Here is a 13,106-nt window from a genome sequence, read left to right on the forward strand (position 1 = left end):
AGCACGTCACACGACAAACGTAGATTAGGGACGGGAAGGATGCAAAAGTCAACCAGAAAACAATTTTAGCCTTTTTTTTTTTTTAATTCAATGACATCAAGTGTAACTTGCGTTCGTTTACAAACTACGACGCACCTTGCGTCATGGGCTCTGGATGCTGCTACCCAGACATTTTCTCATTTTGATCCATTAGCATCGGCTGCGTTTAAGCTATTTAAAGTGGTTGTATACCGCTGGACGTTTTTTTTTTTTTCTTCCTGCAAAGTAAAGTCAGAATGTGCTAGTATGCATCGCATACTAGCACATTATGCGAAACCTACCTTAAAACAAAGCTGTTTTAGCGCCACGATGTCAGCGCTGCAGCCGCTTCCATTTTCACCCATCTTGCGTTTCGGGTTCGCAGGCTCCAGCTCTTGTGATTGGCCGAAGCCACGATGATGTCACTCCCATGCATGTGCGCGGGAGCCACCGTTCATCACCGCGCAGGGCTCGGAAAGGAACGGCACCCATATGCAAAAATTGAACAAAAAGGTCCAGGTGGCCGCACTCCATTGAAAACGATTTCTTTATTGTTATAATAAATCCATGCAGCAAGGATAAAAACCACTGACGCGTTTCACAACGAATAAGCACCTGCTATAATGGCGTGAAACGCGTCAGTGGTTTTAATCCTTGCTGCATGGATTTATTATAACAATAAAGAAATCGTTTTCAATGGAGTGCGGCCATCCGGATCTTTTTGATCAGTTTTTGCATATGGTTGCATATTGAGCCGCACCCACGCCTGGAGAAGGGAGAGACCATTAGGAAGTAGACACCTGGGGGCGGGTTCTTCTTTTTGTTTCAGTTGGTTTGTCGGGATTTGTATGCAAGGAACGGCACCCGTGGGCCATTCCTTCAGAGCGTATGAGCCAGTGATGTCACTGGCTGCATGTAATGTAAATATCTCCTAAATGGTGCACGTTTAGGAGAGATTTACACTACCTATAGGTAAATGTTAGCAGAGGAAGTTTACTTCCTCTTTAAAATATAACTAAAGGTGAAACTTTTTTATTTTATTTTTACGTTTTGGAAAGAGGAGAGATGAATTAGAACCCCTGTCAGTTTTTATTGCTGTCTGTGCCCCCCATTAGGGAGATTCACCCTCGCTATTTGTCCTGTTTACCATTATTAATGAAAGTGAAAGTAGAAGAAAACCCCAAATTTGTGGTTGTCCCAGGAAAAAAAAAGAGGGGATACATTCAAGTGGGGACACTAGTTCTGGTGACCTGGGGGGTCCCCAAGAGATTTCCTTCATTTGCAGGGATTTCCTCTCACTTCCTGTTTGGCTATGGGACAGGAAGTGAAGATACACTTCCTGTATGGCTATGAGAGAGGAAGTGAAGATACACTTCCTGTTTGGCTATGGGACAGGAAGTGAAGATATACTTCCTGTTTGGCTATGGGACAGGAAGTGAAGATACACTTTCTGTATGGCTATGGAACAGGAAGTGAAGATACACTTCCTGTATGGCTATGGAACAGGAAGTGAAAATACACTTCCTGTTTGGCTATGGGACAGGAAGTGAAGATACACTTCCTGTTTGGCTATGGGACAGGAAGTGAAGATAAGACTTCCTCAATGGGACAAAAATAGCAAAATAAACCTTACAGGCGTTATAATCAGTGCCGGGACAAGGTCATCCAGCACCCAGGGCAAAGATACCAAACTGCACACCCCCCCTTCCCTTAGGGTCAGGGCGCCCCCATCCCTGCAATAAAACATTGTGTCCAGGGCAGCCGCCCCTCCTGCCCACCCCTTATCCCGGCCCTGGTTATAACCCTCCCTTACGCTATCCAAAATTAAAAAAAAAAAATTTGCCTACAGTTCTACTTTAAGGCCAAATTAAACAGCATATATTTTTTTGTACAGAGAATTATTTGTTGCTGATCTATTTATATTTACTGAACGACACCACAGACCAAACAGGTGGCTACAAATGCGCACTGAGTTAAGCAAACTTGTGTTCAAAGACCTTACGGGGGGGGGGGGGGGGGTAAGGTTGACTTACAGTATAACTAAAGGCAAAACTTTTTTTTTTTTAGTTTTGGATAGAGTGGAGAGGGATTAGAACCCCTGTCACGTTTTTATTGCTGTCTGTGCCCCCCTTAAGGAACATTCACCCTCTCTATGTGTCCTGTTTACCATTATCAGTGAAAGTGAAAGTAAAAGAAAATCCCAAATTTTGGGTTGTCTGCAGAAAAATAATAGAGGGGAAATCTTTCAATGGAGACACTAGCTCTGGTGACCTGGGAGGTCCCCAAGGGATTCCCTTAATTTGCAGGGATTTCCTCTCACTTCCTGTTTGGCTATTGGACAGGAAGTGAAGGTAAATCTCCCCAACGGGACAATGATGACAAAAATAAACTTTACGGGGTTATAACCCTCCCTTAGTCCATCGAAAATAAAAAAGTTTTGCCTATAGTTCTACTTGAAAGACGTTCTTTTAACCCAACTGGCTGCTTTTCAAACATAAAACACTGTTATGGCAAAACTTTTACTTAAGGAGACCTTTAACTCAAGAGCTATTTCACCAACCCTACTGATTGATATCATGAGTAAATCAGCCATAAAATGAATCTTTCGCAGAGGAACCAACAGCTCCCTCCAAAGGCCAGTCACACAACTGATGCCAGGGCCATGTTGATGGGGAGGTTCTATGTTCAGACAAGACTACAGATAAGTTATCTCTGCCTAAATGTGGGCTGGACAAATCCCAGCAGCCAAATAGCCAATGGGGTTGATTTACTAAAACTGGAGAGTGCAAAAATCTAGTGCAGCTCTGCATAGAACCTAATCAGTTTCCTTTTTTTTTTTTTTTTTTGTCAAAGCTTAATTGAACCAGCTGACGCGAGAAGCTTATTGGCTACCATGCACAGCTGCACCGGATTTTGCAGTTTTAGTAAATCAACACCAATACTTCTCAAAATTTACAGCTGGCGCCTAACTTTTGAGGTTTTCTGTAGTTGTAGTTGCCTCCTGCATTGGAGAAACTGTCCTCTGAATTCCATGTTCATTTGTCCCCCCCCCCCCCCCGGCCTAAAAGCCAGTTCCCCAAGTTGTGGCCACCTGCCATGGCAAAGACCATCCTCTGGAGGACGCATGGTCAGTTCCCCAGACCACAAATAATCGTTTACTTACAGCATTCGCCTTGACCAATACAAAATTAGTTGATTTTTTAATGCAGATCCGCTTTTTATAACCTAAAGTTATAAACAGCAAGAGAAGAGAGTACCAAATTCCTGGCACGTACCATGGAACTTAGGTCAACCTAAAATATTTTAGATTTTTGAATGCAGGTCGTCTACCTCAAGTTCTAAAAAGCAAAGGAAGAGAGTACCCAGTTCCTTGCACCTATCTCGAACTTAAGTCAACCTAAAAATGACTTGATTTTTGAATGCAGGTCTTCTTTTTATAACCTTAAGTTCTTAAAAGCAAAGGAAGACAATACCCAGTTACTTGCACCTTTCTCAAACTTAGGTCAACCTAAAAATGACTTAATTTTTGAATGCAGGTCTTTTTTTTTATATTTCTCAAGTTCTAAAAAGCAAAGGAAGAGAGTACCCAGTTCCTTGCACCTATCTCAAACTTAGGTCAACCTAAAAATGACTTGATTTTTGAATGCAGGTCTTCTTTTTAGAACCTCAAGTTCCAAAAAGCAAAGGAAGAGAATACCAAATTCCTTGCACCTATCTCGAACTTAGGTCAACCTAAAAAATACATTTTTGAATGCAGGTCTTCTTTTTATGACCTCACGTTCCAAAAAGTAAAGGTAGTGAGTAACAAATTCCCGCCACATACCTCAAACTTAGGTCAACCTAAAATATTTTAGATTTTTGAATGCAGGTCGTCTTTTTATAACCTCAAGTTCTAAAAAGCAAAGGAAGAGAGTATCCAATTCCTTGCACCTATCTCGAACTTAGGTCAACCTAAAAAATACTTGATTTTTGAATGCAGGTCTTCTTTTTATAACCTTAAGTTCTTAAAAGCAAAGGAAGAGAATACCCAATTCCTTGCACCTATCTCAAACTTAGGTCAACCTAAAACTGACTTGATTTTTGAATGCAGGTCTTCTTATTATAACCTCACCTTCTAAAAAGCAAAGGTAGAGAGTAACAAACTCCCGCCACATACCACAAACTTAGGTCAACCTAGAAAGTTTTCTGTCGCGGCTACCAACATGCCAAAAATAAATGTAACGCAAAAATGAAACACATAAACAACAGCAACTGAAAGTTCAAGAAGATAAAAGCGCCACTTACCTGCTGAGTGCACAAAGTAAGCCAAATACAAATCAAGTTCCTTCACAGAAACTCCTATGTGATGGGGCTGAACACAAAGCCCATGGTTAGAACACTGCGGGGACTTAACAAGGCGCTCCCCATCAGTACTTTCGAGAGGGATTCCTTTAAATAAAATCACCATCACTAGGTCTAGCCTCCAGACCTTGTCCGCCTGGCGAAGGCAGTCAATTCTTCTCATTTTTCCCTTCTGGTCAGGGTTAGACAGAACGCAACACGCGGATTTTTTACCGGTCACGGTGAGTACAAAATCCTCTCGATATTCCGGCCTGATATCTTTCCTTAACTTTGCCAGGAGACGGGACGCCCATTTCTGTTTGACTTCGGGTTTTTCGCTCAGCAACTCATCCTTCACGGCCCTTTCTTCCTCTTTCGACATGCGCTTTTCGTGCTTCTTGAAGTATTTTCGCTTTCGGGCTTGCAGGTTGAACCATGTGTAGGCAAAAGCGCGGACGTGAGGCAGAAGTGCTTCGATAAAGGGATGGAATTCATCCTGCAAACAGGAAAATAAAATAAATAAATAAATTAAAAAAAGAGGGATCGATATGAAAACTTAAAAACTTTTTTTTTAAAAACCTGCAGATGAAAACAAGTTCTTATTTACTGCTAAGGAGCAAATATTTATGTGCTAAAATTACAGAGAACCCGCAATCAGGGGAATTATTTCCTGTAAAAATATCATTTCTAGTTCCATTTTCTGTGCGACAATAAAAAAAAAAAAAAGGTGATTTCAGGACTTAGAGGCCGGCTAAGTGGTGACAAGCAGGCGTCGGGTTTTTTTTTATCCACGTCCGTTTCTTTTGTTAATTGTACACAAAGACCCAGCACTTCCTTTTCACCCCAGCAAATGCATGAACATCAATATTTAAAAGTGGAATCACAGGCAAGAGTCTAGGAGAGAAAAAAAGGAGTTTACACCCACAAACTGACAGGGCGGCACAAGTTAAAATTTTGCTAACTTTTTAAAATTAATTTTTTATTGTTATTATTATAAACAGAACTCGGGAACACACGTGTCTCTACATACTCGTACAACTTGGCAAGGCTACAACCTTCAATGGCTGCTTTATGAATTTACACTCAAGAATCAGGAAAAAAAAAAAGGAAAACATAGATATATATATAAAAAAAGGGTATTTCAAAATAATAATAAAAAAAATATTTACAAAAAAAAATGATTAAGGGGGATAAGCAAAATCTAAACTACCTCTACAAAAAAAGTCCATATTAAACACACAAAAAAAAAAAAAAAAAACCTCTTATATCAAATTAGCAACGTTACATAGGAAAGCCTCATTTTAATATTTATTACAACACATCCAGAAAAAAATATATATATATTTGTACCTTTTAAAAAAATAAAAAAACGACAAAATATGAAATATTGGGCCTACACCAACACATATCAATGTACAGTGCATTAGTAATGGAAACCGAATTGCAAAGAATAAACGGAAGTCAAAACAAAAAGTTGAGGCTGTTATACTTAGGAGCTTGCAATCTATTCTTCTTATTATTATTATTCAGGATTTTTATAGCGCCAACAGTTTGCACAGCGCTTTGCAAAATCCCAAAAAAAGCCAAAACAAAAAGTTAAGGCCATTATACTCATGAGCTTGCAAATTATCATTCTTATTATTATTCAGGATTTATATCACGCCAACAGTTTGCACAGTGCTTTGCAGAATCCATGAGTTATAAGGGCTTATAAACTCATAATTAAGGCTATTATTTTTATATAATAATCAAAGAAGCCTCCTGAGGATTGCAATTTTGCAGACCTACCGCAATCTACAAGTACTTAGGAGCTTGCAATCTATTATTATTATTATACAAGATTTATATAGCGCCAACAGTTTACACAACCCCTTGCAGGGTATATGAGTTATAAGGGCTTACAAACTCATAATTAAGGCTATAATTTTTATATAATAATCAAATAAGCATTAACATTTTCGGGACCTACTGCAATCTATAAGTACTTAGGAGCTTGCAATCTACCATTATTATGCAAGATTTATATAGTGCCAACAGTTCGCACGGCCCTTTACAAAATCTATGCGTTATAGGGGCTTAAAAACTCTTAATTCAGGCTAAAATTGTATTTATATTCAAAGAAGCTACCTGAGCATTTCAATATTCTGTAAGTACTTTTCATTTTTTGCACCTGCTTTTAATGCAAAGGCGCTACAAGATTCTAGACCTTCAAGTTTGGCTGCATTTAAAAAAAATAAAAAAATAAAAAAGTTTGCAGAACATATGTGACAATTTATCAACTATTTATAAACCTGGGGCGGGTGCAAGAGTTTGTTATGTGTCACAATTCTGCTGTTTAGGTAACTAAAAGAAAAATATTGCCAGTTTCAAAGCTATAATTTACAAACTTACACAAACACAATGTAAAAAAATAAAAATAAATCATCAATAGGTTAAAGGTTGACACACAAAAAAAAAAAACAAAAAAAAACGCCAACTCAAAAAATTTTATAAAATAACTAACAATGAGCTCAACACCAACTCAAAAAATAAAATAAAATAACCAAATAAGCAGCTCAACACCAACTCAAAAAATAAAACAAAATAACCAATAAAGGAGCTCAACTCCAACTCAATAAATTAAATAAAGTAACTAATAACGAGCTCAACACCAACTCAAAAAATGTAATAAAGTAACTAATTACGAGCTCAACACCAACTCAAAAAATTAAATAAAGGAACTAATAATGAACCCAACACCAATTTTAAAAATTTAATAAAGTAACTAATAACGAGCTCAACACCAACTCAAAAAAATTAAATAAAATAACTAATAACGAGCTACAGATCCCATGATTACAATAAATATAAAAATGCCAAATGCATATGTAATGAAACCGAAGATAAACAATGCTTTATTTATTTCATAGTAAATTATGTGCTGGTTTAACTAACCTAAGAATGATGCAAAAAAAAAAAATGTGTAAATAAAAAAAAAAAAAAAAATTGATACCCTCAAGCAATTTTTTAATGTGAGTTCTGATAAGGGGCCTTGCTCTTCTTCACTGACAGTGCCAGCTGTGTATAAAGGGAAGCACATTTTATATTTACACGTGACTTGGAAAGGCAAAAAAAAAAAAAGTATACATTTTATCCCAAACATTAATTATTCAGGAGCTATGGCTAGACCACGGTGCAAGCTCGGTTTCAAGCACCATTTAAAAATATCTGCAAAAATCACAACGATTCACAAGGTTTGGGGAACGGCAAGGCACACCACCTCCCACGACCTAAAGAGAGGTTTGCATATTACAATTGCTCAGCAAACTTTCACTCTCTCGACGTAAAAGTTTAGAGACGACACTAAACCGGCCCCCAAGTGAACACGGCAAGGCCCATATAATCCTGATGCACACACTGCACTGGGGGGGGGGGGGGAGCCTTTCCTCTCAAGTCCCTGCATTTTTCAAGCATGAATATCCATTTTAGAAACAAAAATATCGCAAAATAAGTGAAAGTAAAACGTCACCGTACTTTATTTTTGGAAAAGAAGGCCAAATAATCATTTAAAGCAGAGCTATACTATTCTAAGCCTCTTTGCAAGTCTATGGGAAGGAGTTTGGGGGTCTGAGAAGGCTTGCAGTCTTTACTTATACTGGGGGGAAAAAAAATCTCAGCATTAACCCAGCCAGTGCCAAAATGCATGCCTGCCATTTCATACAGCAAAGGAGGAAAACCGGGACCGTCAGCAAAATTTTGAAAAAATTTTTAAAAAAAAGTTAAAAATAAGTTAAAACCCTATTCATTCCCCAATTTTATTTCTGTGATGCTATGTATCAATAATGAATGAGTTAAAAACCTATTATTTCTGTAAAGCTATGTGTCAAAAATCAATGAGTTAAACACCTATTCATTCCCCAATTTTATTTCTGTAAAGCTATGTATCAATAATCAATGAGTTAAACACCTATTCATTCCCTCATTTTATTTCTGTAATGCTATATATCAATAATCAATGAATTAAAAACATGTTCAAACCCTAATTTTATTTCTGTAACACTATGTATCAATAATCAATGAATTAAAAACCTATTAATTCCCTAATTTTATTTCTGTAACACTATGTATTAATAATCAATGAATTAAAAACCTATTAATTCCCTAATTTTATTTCTGTAACACTATGTATCAATAATCAATGAATTAAAAACCTATTAATTCCCTAATTGTATTTCTGTAATGCTATGTATCAATAATCAATGCGTTAAAAACCTATTATTTCTGTAAAGCTACGTATCAATAACCAATGAGTTAAAACCTTAGTCATGCCCTAATGTTATTTCTGTAAAGTTGTGAATCAATAATCAATGCCAACCAGTAATCAATTTACACTTGGACCTTTTGTACTAAATCATCACAGCCGCCATAAAAAAATAAAATGCTAACAGCATATCAACGTTCACATAAAATAGTAATAAAAAAAAAAAAAAAAAAAAAAAAAGGTTATATAAGGTCAATATTTCAGGTTCCATAAAATACATATAAATGAACACACTTTAAAAAGACAAGATCTAGGACGCCCAGCACCTGAGTTCTGTTTAAAGCAATAGCGATAAAATTAGATTAAATTCAAGTTTACCCAGCGATTAAAATATTCAAGTAATTCGTTATATTAAAAAAAAAAATAATAATAATAAATAAATAAATATAAAATAAAAATAAATACATTCACATTGTATACATGAACTTGGATGACAACCCTTATTTTTTTGTATTTTTTCCCAATAATAAAAAAATAAATAAATAAAAAATAAATAAATGCCACATTGCCCATCTGATACTGTCAGGCTGAGATACTGAGATACTGTCAGGCCTAAAAATCCTAGCATGCGTTATGCTGGGCAATCGTGTTCCGCAAAAAAAAAAAAAAAAAAAATTGCAAGGCATTTAATTTCGTAACGCGCCTTGCAAAAAAATAAAAAATAATAATGATTAAAAAAAAAATTCTTCAATGACTTGCTTGCTCCTAACATGTTATCACTTACTGTAGATTTTGGCAAGCAAGTCCTACTTTCCAAAGTGACATTTCATTTTTTTTTTTTTTTTTTTTTTTAATTACAGGTTGGCAAAATCATTTGTCACACACCCCTCAACCCAAAGGCTACGCCGGAGAAAGTGATAAGGCAACGGATTCCCGTCCCGAAAGAATGCAATGAACAACGAGAACATACGTAAGAGAGAAGAAGTGCACAGTACCCAGACACTTGGCGCTGGCCAGGCGGAGGTGACCGGTGGCAAGCCTCTAGATCCAGGAAGGAGTGTGAAGGGTCGCTCAGCCAAAGCCACTTCCACCTCACCTCCTGTGCCCGCTGCCAAGCCAAGTGCCATGAGGGCCCCCCCTCCCCCAGCACCCGCCTGAAGTAGAGGAGACACTACCACAGGTCTTGTTCCGCACAAGGTGAGATCTGCTTGGTAGAAAAAGTTGCACGTGGATGTCATCCCCCTTGGGTGGTAGTCGGCGACTAGAGGGGGAGAGAGACGGCTCTGTACTGGCCCCGGGAACATAGACATGGCTCGGCCAGGACGGCCCCCACACGCACACACACACACACACACTGGATGACTGACACACACTCACATGCACTCGCTGTGCGAGGAAATCATTTAATACATTGTACTGGGGAGAGCTGACACACACACACACACAGCCACTCGGGACTGCAAATCAGCAGCATGCACGCTAAGCAGCTAACATACGGCGTGCTGGACAAAGCAACCAATGCACCACCATGCCACCGTCCAGCCCACTCTACACACCGTGCAACTCAACCGGCCAACGTGCCTCTACTACAATGCATGCTCACACACACACAACGCAACCACACCAACCAAACTACTCCAAGTCACTGTCTCATGCAGACCCGATGCAGACTGCGCTGCCTTTCCTATTAACCCCTCGCTGCACTAAACCCCCCTCCACACACCCCCCCCCCTCTCGCCTCTGCCCTAAGAGCAAGCAAGTGACATGCCTACTGGGCTAGCACTAACTAGTTCACCTACACAGACAGGACCACCGACCCTACGTTACAATCAAGTCAGGAAAACAGGCAGCTCGCTCCGGCACCTAATGCACACACCAATGCTGCAAGCAACGTCCATACCGGCACACCGGGGGTTATAAGCAACAGCAACACACTGACAGTGTTGCAAAAAAAAAAGAAAAAAAACACAATCCTGTTGCAAGTGATCCAACCCAATGTTGCAAATGCAAAAAAAAAAAAAAGCCTGACGCAATAAAAGACAATGTTGCAAGTGACCCCCCCCCCCCCCACCTTTGCAAAGAAAACAGCCTGACTCTGTTGCAAATAAGCCTGGTGCTTGCGATGAAAAAAGATAAACTGTTGCAAGTGATCCAAAGCAGCCTGGAGCCGTTGCAAAAAATAAGCCTGCAAGTGTTGCAAAAAGGGTAGAAAAAGCCTGACGCTGCTGAGAATAAGCCTAATGCTGTTGCAAGTGTTGCAAAAGGCGAAACAAGCCTGACGCAAATAAAAGACAATGTTGCAAGTGACCCCTTTGCAAAGAAAACAACTTGACAGTGTTGCAAATAAGCCTGACACTTGCGGGTAAAAAAATAAACTGTTGCAAGTGATCTAAAACATCCTGGAGCCGTTGCAAAAATAAGCCTGCCGCTGTTGCAGGTGTTGCAAAAGGTAATAAAAAAGCCTGACGCTGTTGAGAATAAGCCTGACGCTGTTGCAAGTGTTGCAAAAGGCAAAAAAAGCCTGACACTGTTGAGAATAAGCCTGACGCTGTTGCAAGTGTTGCAAAAAGCCTGACACTGTTGAGAATAAGCCTGACACTGTTGCAAGTGTTGCAAAAGGCAATAAAAGCCTGACGCTGTTGAGAATAAGCCTGACGCTGTTGCAAGTGTTGCAAAAGGCAAAAAAAAGCCTGACGCTGTTGAGAATAAGCCTGACGCTGTTGCAAGTGTTGCAAAAAGCCTGACAAAAGGCAAAACAAGCCTGACGCCATAAAGGGCTCTGTTGCAAGTGACCCCTTTGCAAAGAAAACAACCTGACACTGTTGCAAATAAGCCTGACGCTTGCAATAAAAAATACCCCATGGCAAGTGATCCAAAGCAGCCTGGACCCATTGCAAAAATAAGTCTGACGCTGTTGCAGGTGTTGCAAAAAAGCAAAAAAAGCCTGACGCTGTTGAGAATAAGCGTAATGCTGTTGAGAATAAGCCTGACGCTGTTGAGAATAAACCTGACGCTTGCAATAAAAGTGCAAACAAAGCAGCCTGACACTGTTGCAAGAACAAAACGCTAGTAACTGTTGCAAAAAAAGGAAAAAGACACGGTTGCAAGTGATCCAGGACACTGCTGCAAACAAAAAAAACTGACACTGTTGCAACTACTACAGCCTGACACTTGCAAAAAAGAAAATTACACTGTTGCAAGTGATTAAACCCACTGTTGCAATTTTTTTTTAAAGTCCAGACGCTGTTGCAAATGAGCCTGACATTTAAAAAAAAGAAATACACTGTTGCAAGTGACAGAACCCAATCTGGAACTGTTGCAGTAAAAAACAGCCAGTCACTGTTGCAAATGAGCCAAAGGACACTTGCCAAAAAAAGAAGGAAAAACTCACTGTTGCAAGTGATTAAAGACATGGTTGCAAATGAGCCCGACGCTTGCAAAACAAAACAGGGAAACAACGCTGCTGCAAGTGATAGAACCCAAGATGGAACTGTTGCAGATATAAAAAAAACTAGGGAATTTTGGAAATGACCCAGACACTTGACCTTGACCCTGGATTGTTGCTAATGAATAATAGACACTATTGCATGTGGTCCAAGACACCGTTTTAATTTGAAAAAAACTGACACTGTTGCAAATGACCCTGACCCTTGCAGAACGAGAACCAAAGACAGTGTTGCAAGTGATCCAGGACAACTTTGCAATTGAAAGTAACTGTCAATACTGCAATTGACCCTGACCCTAGCAGTAAAGAAGGGAAAAGTCACTGTTGCAAGTGATCCAGGACACTGTTGCAATAATAATAATAAAAAAAATGATACTGTTGCAAATGATACTTGCAAAAAGGAAAAGTTGCAAGTGATCCAGAACAATGTTGCAATTGGAAATAGCAGACAATGCTGCAGCTGACCCTTGCATTTAAGGAGGAAAAGTCACGGTTGCAAGTGATCCAGGAAATTGTTGCAATTTAAAATATTGATTACTGTTGCATAGTCGGTAAGGTTAAATAAACACACCAGTCCATCCAGTTCAACCTGTGGTGTGTGTGTGTGTGTGCGTGGTTTTGTTGCAAATGACACTTGCAAAGGGAAAAGTCGCTGCTGCAAGTGATCCAGGAATATGTTGCAGCTGAAAATAACTGAAAATGGTGCAGCTGACCCCGACCCTTACATTAAAGAAGGAAAAGTCTCTGTTGCAAGGACACTGCTGCAAATGACACTTGCAAAAGGAAAAGTTGCAAGTGATCCAGGAAAATGTTGCGATTGAAAATAGCAGACAGATGGCCCTGAGCCTTGCATTACAGAAGAGAAAAGTCTCTATCACAAGTGATCCAGGACACTGTTGCAATTAAAATAAAGGACTGATACTGTTGCAAATGACACACAAAGAGAAAAGTTAATGCTGCAAGTGATCCAGGACAACGTTGCAATTGAAAGTAACTGACAATGCTGCAGCCGATCCTTGCAGTAAAGAAGGGAAAAGTCTCTATTATAAGTGATTTAGGACACTCTTGCAACTTTAAAAATGA

General features: G+C 39.1%; 1 protein-coding gene across 14 annotated transcripts in view; it reads right to left on the bottom strand.

The window, feature by feature from the left end:
- NFIA (nuclear factor I A) overlaps positions 1-13,106 on the bottom strand; it is a 672,115-nt gene that overhangs the window by 445,938 nt on the left and 213,071 nt on the right. For 5 of the 14 annotated variants that reach the window (XM_073593840.1, XM_073593847.1, XM_073593844.1 and 2 more), the window contains exon 2: positions 4,303-4,834. In XM_073593840.1, the coding sequence (XP_073449941.1) occupies positions 4,303-4,834 (532 nt within the window). Of the gene's footprint in view, positions 1-4,302; positions 4,835-9,573; positions 9,725-9,753; positions 10,239-13,106 lie in introns of those variants that run through there. The other 9 variants (XM_073593839.1, XM_073593843.1, XM_073593850.1 and 6 more) reach the window with 9 other exon arrangements.

The sequence above is a fragment of the Aquarana catesbeiana genome, linkage group LG07 (genome assembly GCF_042186555.1).
Source record: "Aquarana catesbeiana isolate 2022-GZ linkage group LG07, ASM4218655v1, whole genome shotgun sequence".
NCBI lineage: Eukaryota > Metazoa > Chordata > Amphibia > Anura > Ranidae > Aquarana > Aquarana catesbeiana.